Genomic DNA, 18,886 nt, shown 5'->3' with positions numbered 1-18,886 from the left:
AGACCTACTACTGGATAAGACCTGGGCGTCCCCATTTTCAGGGCCTTCTGTTTCGAGGAAGACAGATTTGAAGTTTAGGATGCGTAAGTTCTCCCTCTATGGGACAGTGCAACAGCCTCATGCTTCCGTAGTGGTCAAATAGGCCATAAAAAAGGCTAAGAAGACATGGCTATACTCTAACACACCGCCAGGGAGAGACAGCAAATACCTTGATGATTTTGGGAGGAAAATGTTCTAGGCTGCCATGCTGAATACCAGAATTCAGCAACATCAATTTTATATAACCCAATACCTTTATGAATTTCTACAGGGTTTGAAGCCAGGGAGTCCCTCCAGAAGCAATTAAAACAGTTGCAGATGCAGATTCAGTCTGCGCCCACCATCTCCTCAGAACTGTCTATGAAGCCTTTGACATTTCGGCAAGGATGTCGGCAATGGCCATAGTGGCTCACAGAATCACCTGGCTCCGAGTAAGTGCGATCCGCGAGGACATTCATGAGAAGCTGGCCGGCCTCCCTTGTAAGGAGGATAATCTGTTTGGAGACAGGCTGCATGAAACAGTGTCCCAAGTGAAAGAACAAAGCACAGCAGTCTCTTATTTCACGTCCCCATGGAGCAGTTCTCCTCCAAGCAGTTCTACCAGATCTACAAGAGACCTTACTTCCAACAACACCAGTACAGGTCATTTAATCCTTATAGGGCAACACCTTATCAAACTCAGAAGCAACAACCACAACAGTCGCAAACAAGGGGTCGTCTAAGAACTGCACGACAGCAAAAGCAGCCACAAGGCCCAAGCCAAAAACCACAGCAAAATTTTTGAGGGGATTTGACCACAGCCATCAATAGCGATAGGTGGAAGGATATCCTCCTCCTACCAAGATTGGTCCTTTATCACATTAGACTGTTGGGTTCTCAGTGTGGTAAAAACAGGTTATCAGCTGAATTTCTGCTTAGCCACCCAACTGCCCCACCTCTCTGTCTCCCGGAAATCGTTGGAACCAGGTTCTTCTTCATCAGGAAGTACAAGTGCTTCTCAAACAACATGCAATCCAACCAGTGCCAGGAGGACAGCACAATCGGGGTTTTTACTCCCAATACTTCCTCATTCTGAAGAAGGGAGGGGGCCTCTGACCCATTCTGGATCTTCGGGCCTTAAACAAGTTTATTCAGAAAGAGAAATTCAAGAAAGCATCTCATTTGGATGATACCCATTTTATTATCATTTATTTACAGCATGGTCAACTGAGGCAGAGCCAGAAACTAAATAGAATATCAGTATGGATCAAGTAAATTATGGAATCGTGTCTAGTGTGCTAAAATGTTGTCAAACATAATATGTCCAATGTGACACAGGACTATTATAATCATTTATCATTAGTTCTTGATTCAGTCTTTCAGTCTTTTTTACTTTTTTGAAAAATTCTTTAGTGTCTTATGTATTCTGCACAAAAAGATTGCTAATTTAGGGCCTGATTTTAAAAAGTATTTACTTGAGTAAATGGCTTTTGAAAATAGTTTCAGTAACAGTTGCATTTACGCACGAAACGTTTTTTGAAAATTACCCTTAGCATACTTAACTTCCATGAATGTCTCAAAGATAAAATGCTAGAACTCATTCTCAAAACTACTTCAATACAGGCACTCATGACATTGATGTTTTGACAAACTGTCTCCACAAAATACAAATAAGGAAAAAGCAAAAAAAAAAAAAAAGTAAATCGCCTGTTCTTAAAATTGCCAGCTGATCAAATGCAACAGCACCACCTCCAAACTTTACCAAAATGAAACTGGACATTCGACTCAAAACGTCTGAGTCTAAACTCATCATGTATGAAAGGACAGAAAACCACTCAATGAAAATCCTTCTCTCTTTCCACAGGAGCAATCATCTGTTTTCTCAAAGAAATAATCCAACTCAAGGATCATGGCATGCCCTCTCATTATGTAATAACCAATCGGAAGATTATATTAAAGCCGTTTAAACTTGAGTAGCAGAACATCTACTCAATCACACATCACTGTATGTTGGCCAATCAGATCTTGAAAAACCAGTCAGCGCACAGCATTCAGCCTGTGGAGCATGATACAGTTATCAATGTCATTGTACAGATCTTATGTAGAGCCATGCATAACCCAAAAAAGACAGAAATTTAAAAAAGGCCACCCATTCCTTTTCCTTATCAAATCCAAAATGTACCATTTCCTGGCGTGTAGCCAGATGGACTCAGTACAAATGGGGATAGTATCCGCGTGCTAGGAGACGGATCTGACGTCAGCACGGGGTATATAGCCCCACAGGAAGCGTAGCAACTCAGTAATTTCCGTCTCCAAAGCAGTTTGGAGTGCCTGCATGCTAGCTGAGCGTGCTTTCCAAGACTACTTTAATTTTTCTCTTTTCTTATCATTCTAGATTCTACTTTTTCCTTTCTACAATGACTGTTGAGCCCCGCGCTCCTGCGGGGATACCCTATGGTTCCTCCCCCCAGTTGAGCTTCCCGGGCTGATTCCCGTGGACCCCCGGAGGTGGAAGTCCTCGGTCCGGCCGAACCGTGGCAGGGACACAGCCCCCGGGCGAGGTTCGGGTGTGGCTTCGAGGCGCCTCGGTCCCGGCGTGGACGGGGCAGCGGGTGCATCTCCTCCAACGCGGCAGTGAAGGTACTGGCCCTTTCCCCCCGCAGCCGGAGACCACCTGGGTTCCAGCCGGGAAGCGCCGACGATCAGGTAAGTGTACCTCTCTTGTTTCTGGACTCCGACGGACAGAGGATCGGCGGCGTGGCACGCCGTGGAGGACGCCATTTTGGAGCCTTGTTCAGGTATTGAGCGCCTGTAATAGGCGCGGCTCTATTCCTCCTTGTGCGTATATTGCCTTCTTGCTGTGAGCAGCGGCTACATACTGGCTGCCACTGAGCGTGTGTCGCTGACCGCCTATTGCTGAGAGCCTATTGTAGGCTATTGGGCGCCTATTGCTAAATGCTTCTTGCTGACAGCCTATTGAATGCCATTGAATGTATATTGCTTACCGCTTATTGCTGAAAGCCTATTGACTGCTATTGAGCGCCTATTGCTAAATGCTTATTGCTGACAGCCTATTGAATGCCATTGAACGTATATTGCTTACCGCTTATTGCTGAAAGCCTATTGACTGCTATTGAGCGCCTGTTGCTAAATGCTTATTGCTGAAAGCCTATTGAATGCCCTTGCGCGTATATTGCTGGCCGCCTATTACTGTGCCTATATTGCAGACATTGGGCGTGTTTTGTGCCCTGCATATTGCTGAGTGTGTATTGCATATCATTGGGGCTGTTTCTTAAGCGTCTATTGCTGCCGCTTATTATTCGTATTGTGCGCCTGTTGTATTAAGCGCCTATTGCTCCCGCATATTATTATTCTTGGGCGCCTGTTGTATTAAGCGCCTATTGCTCCCGCATATTATTATTATTGTGCGCCTGTTGTATTAAGCGCCTATTGCTGCCGCATATTATTATTATTGTGCGCCTGTTGTATTAAGCGCCTATTGCTGCTGCATATTATTATTGTGCGCCTGTTATATTACGCGCCTATTGCAGCCGCTTATTCTTGTTATTGCGCGCCTGTTGTCTTAAGCATTCAGCGCATAGTTTTCAATGGATCAGAACGCAGCAGCGTCGTCAGCGGCGGCGCCGCCTGTCTCAGGCATTAAGGCCCTTGGCCTCTGCTCTGCATGCCACCTTAGAGCCACGCGCAGTGATGAGCCAGACTCCCTATGTGCCCAATGTGAGGAGGCTGTGGGACCCTCAGGCCAGGACCGGTCTCAGCCACGATTTGTTGACAGTTCTCCAGGGGCTACCCCGGATTTAGGGGGCAGTCTCGACCACTCGGGAATCCCAGGGGATCTTGTACCCCGGCGATTAGAGGCTGCTTCAATTTCCTGGGTGGATCTCTTTAAGGGGATTCATGCCTTCGTCCAGATGCAAACGGCTTCCCGTCCCGGCCCTACTGTTCCTGCTGCTCCTGTTGTTCCTGCGGTTGCTGCAGTTCCTGCGGTGGCTGCGACGGTGGCTGCTGCGGCTGCCGCTGCGGTGGCAGCGCCTATGGATCCTGTTCCTGGACCCTCACACTCTTATCGTGAGCGGGACCTCCCGCCGCTGGATAGTCCAGATCAATCAGACTAGGAGGTTTCACCGGACGAGTCCGAACTCCCGGACGAGGGGGACCTTCCCCCAGGGATTGAGCCATATAGAACCATGAGGCGGTTCTTCCCTAAGGAGGATCTCTCCGACCTGGTGTCTCAGTGTCTAGCGGAATTAGATATTACAGGTCCCAGCGCTTCAGTACCTTCTGCGCAGAACCCCCTGCTGGAAGGTCTTCGTCCTACAGCCCGCCATTTTCCATTCTTGCAAGCGGCACAACAACTGATAGATTTGGAATGGGCGGCACCAGCGGCTTCCTTCAAAGGGGGCCGGGCCCTGAGGGGCATGTACCCATTGGCACCGGCTCTCCAGGACCTGCTGGCGTGTCCTCAGGTGGACGCCTTGATTAGCGCGGTGATCAAGCGCACTACCATTCCAGTGGAAGGGGGGACGGCCTTCAGGGAGCCTTATGATCGGCTAATGGACGCCATTCTAAAACAAACCTTTGAAGTGGCAGCTCTATCTTTGCGGATTGCGACCTGCTGCACAGTGGTGACACGTGCCTGTTTGTCCCAGGTCAGGAACAATGCTCCAGCAGCTGACATGGAGTCAGCTCTTTCATTCCTCACGGATGCGGCATCGGATTTGGTCCGGACAACAGCTAAGGGGATTTCATCCTCCGTAGCCGCCAGGAGGCAGCTCTGGATCCGGACCTGGTCAGCTGATGCGCCGTCAAAGACTCGCCTCACCAGGTTGCCCTTTAAGGGCTCGTTGTTGTTTGGCAGTGACCTTGATAAGTTAGCCAGTACTTGGGGTGCCTCTCCAGTGCCTAGACTACCAGAAGATCGGTCCAGAAGGGGCCAGCGCACCTTTCCAAGGCCCTCCAGGGGCAGGAGTTCACAGCGCTTTGTTCCTTATAGGGGTCGCTACCAGGCACCCCGCCCTCAAGCCGGGAATCAGTCCTTTCGGACCAAGCAGCGCAAGAGGGGGGCTGGTCCGGGCTCGGGTCCCGGCCACGCCTCACAATGAGAATTTGCCGATTCATCTGGGGGACAGAGCCATAGGGGGCAGGTTAACCCTCTTCTACCCCAGATGGGTCGAGATCACGTCGGACCAGTGGGTTCTCACCGTTATCCGGGAAGGATATTATCTGGACTTTCATCATCTCCCTCCAGACAAGTTTGTGGAATCTTCATGTCCCATGCACAAGAAGGCGGCATTGGAAGCTACTCTAGCGAGGCTCCTGTCCTTGAACGCCATCATCCCAGTACCTGCCTGGGAAGTGAATTCTGGACACTATTCCATTTATTTCATGGTACCCAAGAAAGGGGGTACCTTTCGGCCTGTCCTGGACCTCAAGTCAGTCAACCGATACTTACGGGTACCGAGGTTTCGCATGGAAACTCTGCGTTCCGTCAAAGCCGCAGTCCAGCCCGGAGAATTCCTCATGGCGCTAGACCTGTCAGAAGCATATCTTCATATTCCGATCCATCCAGATCATCAGCGCTACCTACGCTTCAAGGTTCTGGGCCGCCACTTCCAGTTTCGGGCTCTACCCTTCGGGTTGGTCACGTCACCTCGGACATTCACCAAAGTGGTAGTAGTGGTGGCAGCGGCACTCAGGCGGGAAGGGATTCTGGTCCATCCCTACCTAGACGACTGGCTGATCAGGGCGAAGTCTCGAGAGGAGAGCCTTCGGACAACCAACAGAGTGATTGCCCTTCTGGAAAGCTTGGGCTGGGTAATCAACCTCAGCAAGAGCTGCCTACAGCCTTCCCAGTCCCTGGAATACCTGGGAGTACAGTTCGACACCCGGGCAGCCACGGTCAGTCTCACGACCAAGAGGAAGTTGAAACTTCGGCAACGCATCCAGTATTTGATGGGAGCCAGTCGACCCATAGCCTGGGATTATCTGCAGGTTCTTGGTCTCATGGCATCCACCCTGGAAGTGGTGCCTTGGGCGCGGGCCCATATGCTACCTCTACAGCATTCCCTGCTCTCTCGCTGGAGCCCCCGTCGCCGGGACTATTCCACGCACCTTCCTCTACCAGCCAGAGTTCGGACCCAGTTGCGGTGGTGGTTGCAGTCCAACCACATGAGCAGGGGGTCGAAGATGTCCTCACCCACGTGGACTCTGCTCACCACAGATGCCAGCCTGAGCGGCTGGGGAGCACATTGCGAAGAACTCACCGCACAAGGGCGATGGAACAGGGAGGAGTCAACGTGGAACATCAACCGCCTAGAGGCCCGGGCAGTCCGATTAGCATGCCTTCGATTGGCTCACAGACTGAAGAACAGAGCAGTCAGAGTGATGTCCGACAACGCCACCACGGTGGCATGCATCAACCGTCAGGGCGGCACCAGAAGCCGACAGGTATCTCTGGAGATCGCCCCACTGATGACTTGGGCAGAGGCGAATCTTCGGTACATCTCCGCCGCCCACATTGCCGGGAAGGACAATACCACAGCAGACTTCCTCAGCAGAGAAAGCCTCAATCCAGGAGAGTGGCAGCTGTCACCCACGGCCTTCCAGATGATTGTGGATCATTGGGGGATTCCGGTCATGGATTTACTGGCGGACAAGTCCAATGCTCAAGTACCCAGATACTTCAGCCGCAAGCGCGACCCATTCTCACACGGAATCGATGCCCTGGTTCAACCATGGCCTCCAGGGACTCTGCTATACGCATTCCCTCCGTGGCCTCTGCTGGGCGCCATCATCCACAAGATTCAGAGACACCGGGGCCTAGCTCTTCTAGTGGCACCAGACTGGCCAAGAAGGCCCTGGTATGCGGACATGAAAAGACTTCTGGCAGGGAGCCTCTTCCCCTGCCTGCTCTCCGGGACCTTCTACGTCAAGGTCCCATTCTTCACGAGGATCCAGCTCAATTCTCTCTTACGGTATGGCCCTTAAGAGGGCTAGATTGAAGAAAAGGGGTTACTTGGAGCCCGTGATTGATACACTCCTCCGAGCTCGCAAGTTTTCCACATCCCTCACCTACGTACGGATCTGGAGAGTGTTTGAAGCATGGTGCGACACTCGTGGCACCAATCCACATACGACTTCAGTCCCCATTGTGTTGGATTTCCTGCAGGATGGTCTTCAGAAGGGTCTTTCCCTCAGCTCCATCAAAGTTCAGGTGGCTGCGCTGTCTTGCTATGGTCCCAGGAGGGATGGCAAGACCATCGCCAAGCAACCAGATGTTTCTCGTTTCCTGCAAGGAGTCAAGCATATTCGTCCACCATTAAAGTGGCCTGTGCCCTTATGGAACCTCAATCTTGTTTTGGATTTCCTTGCGGGATCCACCTTCAGACCCCTTCGGGGCATGTCTCTCCGTTCTCTCACCTTGAAGATGGTGTTCCTATTGGCAGTATGTTCGGCGCGTCGCATCTCAGAGCTGCAAGCACTGTCCTGCCGTGATCCCTTTCTCAGATTCACTCCTGAGGCTATCCATCTTCGGACGGTTCCCTCCTTTCTACCTAAAGTGGTTTCACAGTTTCATCTTAACCAAACCATATCCTTGCCTACCACGGCAGGTTTGAGGAAATCTGAAGAAGGACGTTTATTACGCCATCTCGACATTGGCAGATTGCTGCCCAGATATCTGGAAGTGACACAAGACCTACGAAAGACGGACCATCTGTTCGTCCTGTACAGCGGGAAGAAGCAAGGTGAAGCGGCCTCGCGGCCCACCATCGCCCGCTGGATTAAAGAAGTTATCCGAGCAGCTTACGTAGAGGCCGGGAAGTCTCCGCCTCTACAAGTCAAGGCTCATTCTACCAGAGCACAAGCAGCATCCTGGGCGGAGTCCAGGATGCTATCGCCTGCAGAAATATGTAAAGCAGCGACATGGTCCTCCCTCCATACCTTTTCCAGGTTCTACCGTCTGGATGTCCAGGCCAGGGAGGACTCCGCATTTGCAAGGGCGGTATTACATGGTCCTCAGGCAGCCTCCCGCCCAAGCTGGGAGTAAAGCTTTGGTACATCCCATTTGTACTGAGTCCATCTGGCTACACGCCAGGAAATGTTGAGATTACTACCTGATAATCTCCTTTTCCTTAGTGTAGACAGATGGACTCAGCATCCCGCCCAGCTGCCTGCGTACATGGGGTTCACCGATGCAAGGTAAGCCATGTCATCTATTGCTATACGAGTGTACACTATGCCAGGTGTCAACGCCTTCCGGTTGTGAATGCTGGCGGTCTCCAGCTCCTATCAATCGGTCAGGGGAATCCTGTTTTCACTTTTTCACTGAGCATCAGTACACATATCCTTAACAGCTTTTGCAAGGAAGATTACTGAGTTGCTACGCTTCCTGTGGGGCTATATACCCCGTGCTGACGTCAGATCCGTCACCAACTGCTAGCACGCGGATACTATCCCCATTTGTACTGAGTCCATCTGTCTACACTAAGGAAAAGGAGATTATCAGGTAGTAATCTCAACATTGTGCATAGATCAAAGATCAACTTCTTTTCTGTATAAAATTAGGGCATAGTTCCTTCCTTTGATGTTCACTGGTGGTTTGAAGATCTGGTGTTCGCAGTTCTATTCAAACACATGTGATGTAGATATACAGTGAGCTACTAGGGGGGCTTCCATCTTCACTCATTTTATATAGCTCCAGTGTTTGATCATCCTAGTTCACAAAGATCGTTTGGTTTTACCAGCAACTAAACATTTGAGTTGAAGAAGCTCTCCTGATGCCTCTCTATCCTTGTTCTAAAAACCTCCTTTGTGGTCCAAACATACAACAGCCAATAAAACTTCACAGGATCTGATTTTTAAGGAACAATGTTGCTAATGTTTAATCATATAATGCAACTGAAAAAAAAAAATTACCGTGGTTAAATAATTAACGACATGTTGCTAGGCAACGCTGGCTGAAAATTGGGAGATGAAAAGTAATAAGGTGGTCCCTAAAATATCCAAAGCTGCTTAAGTTCACAATCCTGCTGTGATCCAAGATCAGGAGGGGGTCCTTCGAGCTAGAAGGAGGAACAAATGGAAAAGATGATTTGATTTTACAACACTTAATTTGTTTTAAATTTTAAATATATCTTAAGTCTTGTGTTTTCTTCCAGTAAGATGTGTAGTCAAGACTGCTTATTAACTTGCTTCTTGTAGCAAAAATAGAGAAGAACAGATGGTGGTTTATAATTCAACTGCAGAATGAAGGGAAAGGATACAATTTTGGTTTTAGCAGACCATAACAAAAATATACACAAATATGGGACAAAAAATAAGTCAAAATATAAGTTTGAAGTTTGTGAGTAGTAGTGCAATATTTTTGTTTTGCAGTGTTGGGATAGGAGAGAAGAAAGTTAGGAGACATGACTGTTTACTTTTGTAGTCTGCACAAGCTGTCTAAACTTCTCATTTTTTCCCATAGGTTTTTAATGCAAAGCTATTAAAAATCAAAGAACGACACATGTTTCTTATGTTCCTGGGACGAGCACAGTATGACCCGGCCCAAGCCAGCTATGTCTCACTGGACAAATTAGCAACCGTGCCTGATGAGGTGTTCTGTGCAGATCTTGCCAAGGCCTCGCTTCAAGACTTTGAAAATTTCCTGAAAACACTTTAATTAATAACACATGGAAAACCATGGTTATGCGTTCTATAAAATGTATTCATATCTAAAAAGAATGCTGTAATATAAACAAAAGCCTTTTAAAAATTGAATTTTTTGCAGAATAAATAGTATTGTAAATATATGTACTGTATCTACTTAAGTTGCTAAAGTATCAAGTTATATTTTTGTTAAGCATGGTATTGTGTAGATATGCTCAAGAGATCTTGCACCTGGCTTTTAAAACGGCACTTTTCAGAAACTGGAAATACACACATTTTGTATGTGGTAAGTTTTAGTAGTATAATGTACTCCTTTTTTTTTTATAAGATTTTTTTTTTTTTTAACAAAACAGTTAGCTCATATATTACTTGCTTATTTAAACTGCCCAGTAAAGCTGAAGATGGCAAATGATTCCTAGCAAAAACCTATCTGCTACTTAAAAATTAGATATTTGCTTCTTAAAAAAAAAAAAAAATTTAATAATTTACCATGCAGGTTAGGAAATCCCCAAGTACTCCATTAATACTCAGTTCCAGCCCCAGAATGGCCGCCTAACACTGATTCACCCACATTCAACGGCATTTTTTACAGGACTCTGGGAGGCCTCACAGATAGATATATTTATTAACCTCAACTCTGACAGTTGTTGACAGCCCCAGTTTTTCAATGGCAGTTTATATCTTTTCTAACTTCCCCATTTAAGAATGAAAAAGAAATAAAAAAGAGACATGGAAAAAAATCATGGAAACAGAAATAATCCAAAGGTTGATTTAATTATATTTTAATTTTTTTTTTTAAATAGTTTAAAAAAATATATTTCAGTAAAAGTTAAGTTTTTATACATTGAGAAATGTCATATATGTAAATTTACACTTCTCTCACAGAATAGCCACTGCTGCAGGAGACTGGATGTCTTAACTCTCCTATGCTTGCATCCTTGCCCACCCCCTCCCAGCCAAAAGATTCCAGTGTTAACTGTACATTTTCTGCTATCTAATTCCTTTAAATCAGCAGGCATTCATTTTCACGGTTACAAATCATTGTTGCTCAGACATTTTTAAATACATATACACAAACATGTTTACAGTTCTATATTCTGACAAGTTATTCATTTTAACTTTTTTCTCTTGGTATGGTATAGCTGAGACAGCATATCCAATTACCCCCATATGATAGTTTGTTCTGCTATGTGTTAAAACTCTCAGTCCATATTTGTGATGCATAGTGAACATATCCAAAGAGTTGTTATGTGAAGATTCAATCTGTGTTCTCTCCTGTTTTTGCTGTTCTCTGGTGTTTTATGCTGTGTGTGAATACAGCGTAGACCAACTAGCAGAGCCGCATATAGGGCTGAAGGGCTTCTTTTATTTTCTGTCTGTGGGGAAAATGTGTATGGCTGTGAGCTCTTTCATTTGTTTCTTGTTTTGTAAAAGGAGGAGCTATCTCTGACCATGGAATGCTGGTGGGTGTTGTGATTCTGAAGAAATGTGTGTGTTGTGTGTGTGTGTGTGTGTGTGTGAGAGAGAGGAACTGACAAAAGTGGCAATTCTTTAATCTGTTCATCTGACATGATATGTGTGTTTTTCTGTTTCAGCAATTGTGTGTGGTGGTGGTCTAGGTTGTCTAAGAGCACATTTGACATAAAGGAGGAACATAAGAAAATGCCATACTGGGTCAGATCAAGGGTCCATCAAGCCCAGCATCCTGTTTCCAACAGTGGCCAATCCACAGTTTATAATGGAAAATAAAGTTATATAGATTTTATTAATTAGAATACAAATACAGAATTGCTTACATTGAGCATTGAGGGAAGTTTTGAATATATTTGCACAATTGGTACAGCCAGGTTTTAATTTTGCCTTTATTATATGCTAAAGTAAAATCTAGTTGAGTCTCCTGTGATTCAGTGAGGGGACAGTCTGTGTAGGGCCCAAAGAAAATAGAACATTGATCTTCAGTATTTTTTCCAAGTAGGGGCCACTTTGGCAAAAAAAACTTCATTGTAATAATGAAGGATCATCCTTGCACAAAGTGGTATCATTTAATCATTGGCAACAGGTCATCCCTCTTCGATGATATGATCTGATGACGAGGGTTCCCCCTCTGATAATGCAGGCAATCTGACTTCTGAGATGCACTCAGAGCAACTCATGTAATTAAAACTATCCCCACCACACTCTCCCTCAGCCTGTTTTCCAAACTCTTTTCAGGACTCTCTCTCTAGCTCCTTCCCCCACACATTATTTCCCCAATACACACTCCCAATGCCCTGCCACCCTAACACCCTACCTTTCTCTTCCACCTGTCAGCTTGAACCATCCTGTCTTAACTCTAACCCTTCAAAGTCAGGTCTCCCCCTAATTAATCTCCCTCACCCCTCAGTTTCTCTAGAATCTTTCAGCCAGTGTTGACTTTGGAACAGCTTTTCCATTTACTGCCGCCACTGCACAGCAGTCGGTGTCTTCTAGGCATGCAGTGCCTGAACTCCCATGCTGTCCTCGCTGGCTTGTGAGAACTGGGCAAGTGTTTGGGCATTGCACAGTTCAAACTTGCTGAAAACATCTGTTTGTTGGGGATAAGCGAGTCACCCTAAAAAGGAGGGCACAACCAAACTTAGCAGGCCTGAGGTAACGCAAGATGCAAGTCAAGCAAGGGGGTGGCCTCTGCAGTTTTAATGCCTGTGAGAATTGCATTGCTTGACATGAAGGCTAGCAGATTCCTTTCCCCAATCTGTCCTCACCCAACAATTATGCTGGTACTACTAGACATAAACTTGCTGAGTCAGTGGTTTTGACAAACTTAATGAAACAAGGGAGCTAAAAAGGAGATAAAGTAACATTTAAAAAATGAAATGCCCACATGATTTCCTGAGGTGGTGAGGGTGCTGCTTGACCGCTTGCTGCTTGACCGCTTGCTGGCTAGATTGTTCCTCAATTTTGAGAGCTGCTGGGAGCTTCTGTATAGGGTTGTTATAGCTCTTAAAACAGTTTTTTGTTTATATATTGAAAAGGAAGCTACTGTGACCTGTGAATCAAATAAAGCACAGATATTAGGAAGCAGCATTGAGCTGCTTTGGGAGTGGGACTGGCAGTGAGTCAAGTTGTGGTGATGCAAGAGCGGAAAGAGTCAGCTGAGTTGGGTAGCAGCAGTGAGGAGGAAGGAGTCAAAACTGCGATTGGGGGTGAACCTGGCCTGCATGGTTATTATCACTTTTGTGTGCATCCCTGGCTGCTGCTGCATTAGGGGGGGCCATTCTTTGGTGTTGGGAGCTTTGGGAAGCTCCCAGCATAAACGGTGGAAGCAGGCCGTGACAGTAAGTAAACAGGTGATGTCGCTTCTTGTTTTGCCGTTCTGTTTATAAACAGATCGAATAACTAAAAATTAGCTAAGGCCTGATTCCAGAGGGCCCCCATGAATTTTCAAAGCTTCGGATGGATTTCAGTAATTTTCCAGTATAAAGTATTAAAACTCTAAAAATACCAATCAATTCAATCAAATAAAGGATGGGAACATATGGAGTCCCCTGTAAACCTCCAGTATTTCATTTAACATTAATGATGATTTCCGAATTATCCCTAACAACTGAAAAGCAGGTTGTTAATACAAACAAAAAACACACTTTGAAATGTCTGTATGCCAATGCCAGAAGTCTAAGAAATAAGATGGGCGAGGTGGAGTGTATAGCAGCAAATGATGAGCTTGACATAATTGGCATCATGGAGACTTGGTGGAAGGAGGATAACCAATGGGACAGTGCAATATCAGGGTACAAATTATATCACTATCGGGCCGCTACAGTACAGTGTGCTCCGATGGAGCGCACTGTTAACCCGCCATTAGATGCGCGTTTTCCCTTACCCCTTATTCAGTAAGGGGCCGAAAACACGTGTCCAACCCGCCGAACCTAATAGCACCCTCAACATGTAAATGCATGTTGATGGCCCTATTAGGTATTCGCACGTGATTCAGTTGATGGCCCTATTAGGTTGCCCCGCCCGATTCAGAAAACAAAATGTGCAGCCAAGCCGCATATTTTGCTTTCAGAAATTAGCGCCTACCCAAAGGTAGGCGCTAATTTCTTCGGGCACCGGGAAAGTGCACAGAAAAGCAGTAAAACTGCTTTTCTGTGCACCTTCCGACTTAATATCATGGCGCTATTAAGTCGGAGGTCCCGAAGGGTTAAAAAGAAAAAAAATTTTGAAGTCTGCCCGCAGCTGTTGGGTCGAAAACCGGACGCTCAATTTTGCCGGCGTCTGGTTTCTGAGTCCGTGGCTGTCGGCGGGCTCGAGAACAGACGCCGGCAAAATTGAGCGTCGGCTATCAAACCCGCTGACAGCCGCCGCTCCGGGCCAAAAGGAGGCGCCAGGGACGCGCTAGTGTCCCTAGCACCTCCTTTTGCCCATTTCTACCGCCGGGCCTCATTTAAATACTGAATCGTGCGCACAGGCGAGTGGCCTGTTTGCCCGCTCTCCTGCGGACTTTACTGAATCGGCCCGAATGATAGGGAGGATCAACTTGGTGGGGGTGTGGCACTTTATGTGTGGGAGATACAGAGTCCAACAGGATAAAGATCATACAAGAGACTAAATGCTCAGTAGAATCTATATGGGTAGAAATCCCATGTGCTGGACAATCTATATGGGTAGAAATCCCATGTGCTGGACAAAATGGTCAGACAGATGATGAAATGCTTAGAGAAATCAGGGAAGCTAACCAATTTGGCAGTGCAATAATAATGGGAGAAGAATGTAACATCAGGACTTGCTAGAGACATAAAGTTGCTGGATGTAATAAATTACTGCTTCATGGAGCAATTGTTAAGGAACCAACCAGAGGGGAGCTATTTTAGATTTAATTCTTAGTGGAACACAGGATTTGGTGAGAGAGGTAACGGTGGTAGGGCCACTTGGCAACAGTGTTCATAACATGATCAAATTTAAACTAATAACTGGAAGGGGGACAATAAGTAAATCTGCAGCTCTAACACTAAACTTTCAAAAGGGAAACTTTGATAAAATGAGGAAAATAGAAAAAAACTGAAAGGTGCAGCTGGAAAGGTTAAAAGTGTTCAACAGGCATGGACATTGTTTAAAAATACAATCTTAGAGGTGCAGTCCATATCTATTCCACACATTAAGAAAGGTGGAAGGAAGGCAAAACGATTACCGTCATGGTTAAAAGGTGAGGTGAAAGAGGCTATTTTAGCCGAAAAAAAATCCTTCAAAAATTGGAAGAAGGATCCATCTGAAGAAAATAGGATAAAACATAAGCATTGTCAAGATAAGTGTAAAACATTGATAAGACAGGTGAAAAGAGAATTTGAATTGAATTTGGCCATAGAGGCAAAAACTCATAATAAAAACTTTTTTTAAATATATCCGAAGCAAGAAACCTGTGAGGGAGTCGGTTGGACCATTAAATGACAGAGGGGTTAAAGGGGCTCTTAGGAAGATAAGGCCATTGCAAAAAGACTAAATTAATTCTTTCCTTCCGTGTTTACTAATGAGGATGCTGGGGAGATACCAGTTCCGGAGATGGTTTTCAGGGGTGATGAGTCAGATGAACTGAACGAAATCACTGAACCTGGAAGATGTAGTAGGCCAGATCGACAAACTAAAGAGTAGCAAATCACCTGGACCGGATGGTATGCATCCTAGGGTACTGAAGGAACTCAAAAATGAAATTTCTGATCTATTATTTAAAATTTATAACCTATCATTAAAATCATCCATTGTACCTGAAGACTGGAGCGTGGCCAATGTAACCCCAATATTTAAAAAAGGTTCCAGGGGCAAACCGGGTAACTATAGACCAGTGAGCCTGACTTCAGTGCCGGGAAAAATAGTGGAAACTATTCTCAAGATCAAAATCGTAGAGCATATAGAAAGACATGGTTTAATGGAACACAGTCAACATGGATTTACCCAAGGGAAGTCTTGCCTAACAAATCTGCTTCATTATTTTTGAAGGGGTTAATAAATATTTGGAAAGAAGTGAACCAGTAGATATAGTGTGTATGGATTTTCAGAAGGCGGTTGACAAAGTCCCTCATGAGAGGCTTCTAAAAAAACTAAAAAGTCATGGGATAGGAGGCGATGTCCTTTTGTGGATTACAAACTGGTTAAAAGACAGGAAACAGAAAGTAGGATTAAATGGTCAATTTTCTCAGTGGAAAAGGGTAAACAGTGGAGTGCCTCAGGGATCTGTACTTGGACCGGTGCTTTTCAATATATATATAAATGATCTGGAAAGGAATATGATGAGTGAGGTTATCAAATTTTGTGGATGATACAAAATTATTCAGAGTAGTTAAATCACAAGCGGATTGTGATACATTACAGGAAGACCTTGCAAGACTGGAAGATTGGGCATCCAAATGGCAGATGAAATTTAATGTGGACAAGTGCAAGGTGTTGCATATAGGGAAAAAAAAACCTTGCTGTAGTTACACAATGTTAGGTTCCATATTAGAAGCTACCACCCAGGAAAAAGATCTAGGCATCATAGTGGATAATACTTTAAAATCGTCGGCTCAGTGTGCTGCAGCAGTCAAAAAAGCAAATAGAATGTTAGAAATTATTAGGAAGGGAATGGTTAATAAAACGGAAAATATCATAATGCCTCTATATCGTTCCATGGTGAGACCGCACCTGGAATACTGTGTACAATTCTGGTCACCACATCTCAAAAAAGATATAGTTGCGATGGAGAACGTACAAAGAAGGACAACCAAAATGGTAAAGGGGATGGAACAGCTCCCCTATGAGGAAAGGCTGAAGAGGTCAGGGCTGTTCAGCTTGGAGAAGAGACGGCTGAGGGGGGATATGATAGAGGTCTTTAAGATCATGAGAGGTCTTGAATGAGTAGATGTGAATCGGTTATTTACACTTTCGAATAATAGAAGGACTAGGGGGCATTCCATGAAGTTAGCAAGTAGCACATTTAAGACTAATCGGAGAAAATTCTTTTTCACTCAGTGCAAAATAAAGCTCTAGAATTTGTTGCCAGAGGATGTGGTTAGTGCAGTTAGTGTAGCTGGGTTCAAAAAAGGTTTGGATAAGTTCTTGGAGGAGAAGTCCATTAACAGCTATTAATCAAATTTACTTTCTTTCTTACTTACTTACTTTATTTATTTATTTAACGCTTTTCTATACTGACATTCAGAAACAGTATCATATAATATCAGTTTACAAGGAACAAGGAGTATAACTTAACCATTTAACAAGAGGTAAAGTTACAGTAAACAAGGTGAAATGAACTTGGGTGCTAAGGTAGCCGGAAACAAAGGACAGAAGAGTTAAATAAAAATATAACAACCGTAGTTAGGCGGGGCGCCTAGCTGAATAAAGCGTAGTCTGACTAGATGGCATTTGCATGGTTTAGAAAGTTAAGGGAAGGCTTGAAGGAATAGCCAAGTCTTGTTTTTTCCAAAATGTTAGAAGGCAGGGTTCCGGTCTGAGGTTTCGAGGCATGGTATTCCAAATGGCCGGTCCCGCTGTCGAGAATGCTCGTTCTTTGGTGGCTGAAAGACGTGTGGTTTTGGTTGAGGGGACTTGTAGGGTTCCTTTATATGCTTCTCTGATTATGTTAATTAATGCCACTGATGCAATTAATAGCCACTGCTTATGTGGCATGGGATCTTTTTAGTGTTTGAGTAATTGCCAGGTTCTTGTGGCCTGGTTTGGCCTCTGTTGGAAACAGGATGCTGGGCTTGATGGACCCTTGGTCTGACCCAGCATGGCAATTTCTTATGTTCTTATGTTTTCAATGGAAGGAATAAAGTGCTTAAAGTGCTTAAAATCAGTCAAACAAAGGAGGGGGACATTAGAGATATACTTACAAATGAGTAAAATATTTTTTTTCTTTTGAATATCAAAAGAAACAGTTTGTACAATATATGGGATTCACTTCTTTTATCATTAAAATTGGGGTTGGAATGGGTCAAAGCATCTGGGACTTCATAGATAGTTTTAAAATTGTGTGTTTAATAATTTAGAAGAACACAAATTTTTGCCCAGACTTAAGTCTGATCCAGACAGGAATCTGAATCTAGTCTGGGTTTTCTATCTCACTGAGCTATTTCTGTGCTGAAGTTGGCAGTGCTGAGCAGAATTCCAAACTGCCACATTATGCTAATTAGATCCTGGGTCCCCATCTCAGAAAAATAAAACATAATAGGGCTGGCGTAAGAACACTGTTGTTATGACATAGGTGGCCTAACATCTATTAATAAAATACATCAGCATAGTTAAAAGATACTTGAAAGGTTTTAATGATCCAAAGACAACGACAAACCTTTTCCGTTGGGGAAAACATCAGCAGAACTAAGTGTCACGGTTTGAGGCTCCAGGGAGGAAGACTCAGAACCAATGTCAGGAAGTATTTCTTCCCAGAGAGGGGTGGTGGATGCCTGGAACGCCCTTCCGGAGGAAGTGGTGAAGACCAAAACTGTGAAGGACTTCAAAGGGGTGGGGGATAAACACTGTGGATCCATAAAGACTAGAGGATGTGAATGAAGAGACGGAGGCTTACAGCTACTACCTGGAGATAATACCTGTATTTAATAAACATACACACTGTTATTGCGACTCCAACATTGCTCTATGCTTCAATAGCAAGAGGAAATGTGGAAAAAAGGATTTGCATTCACAAAAAAGCAGGGAGTAGCTTGCTTGTTATGGCGGTTACTACCCCAAACCAAATAAGCCTGATACTTCACTTTCAATGTATATCCAGCGTAACTCTCTGCTTCAACAGCAGGGGGGATGAAGAAAAGTGGATGTATATTCAGACAACAACCAAGGACTGAATTGCACAGGCTGGGTAAACAAATAAGCGTGGAAGTAGCTTGCTTATTGAGGCGGTTACTATTCCTAACCAATTAAGCTAGATACTTCACTTAGATGCAGTTCCAGCACTGCTCTCCCAATGAAAAAAAAAGTGCATCTAGGAAGCACATTTTAGCGATCACAAAGGCGTTAATACCTGAGCGCTCCTAAAATTAGTATAGAACAGCAGAAAAAAATTATTTTCTGTACTGCCTCCTACTTAATATCGCAACGATATTAAGTAGGAGGAAAAACTAAAGTAAATTAACCAAAAAAAAAAAAAGATTAAAAAAGTGCCGGCAGTCAGGTGCAGGCAACAAGCGCTCAATTGACAAGCATCCGTTTCCTGAACCCCCTGGCTGTGTGGCGT

At 44.9% G+C, this 18,886-nt stretch overlaps 1 protein-coding gene across 2 annotated transcripts in view; it reads left to right on the top strand.

Moving 5' to 3' along the window:
• The window catches only part of MTERF3 (mitochondrial transcription termination factor 3), an 86,726-nt gene extending 75,777 nt beyond the window's left edge, over nt 1-10,949 (top strand). For both annotated transcript variants that reach the window (XM_029591755.1, XM_029591754.1), the window contains exon 8: nt 9,506-10,949. In XM_029591755.1, coding sequence (XP_029447615.1) covers nt 9,506-9,700 — 195 coding nt within the window. In that variant the 3' untranslated portion in view covers nt 9,701-10,949. The remainder of the gene's footprint in view (nt 1-9,505) is intronic.
• The last annotated feature ends 7,937 nt before the right edge of the window (nt 10,950-18,886 follow it).

Source organism: Rhinatrema bivittatum, chromosome 2 (genome assembly GCF_901001135.1).
Source record: "Rhinatrema bivittatum chromosome 2, aRhiBiv1.1, whole genome shotgun sequence".
NCBI lineage: Eukaryota > Metazoa > Chordata > Amphibia > Gymnophiona > Rhinatrematidae > Rhinatrema > Rhinatrema bivittatum.
Note: the sequence above shows the minus strand (reverse complement) of the source record. Positions and strands in the feature narration are given on the sequence as shown.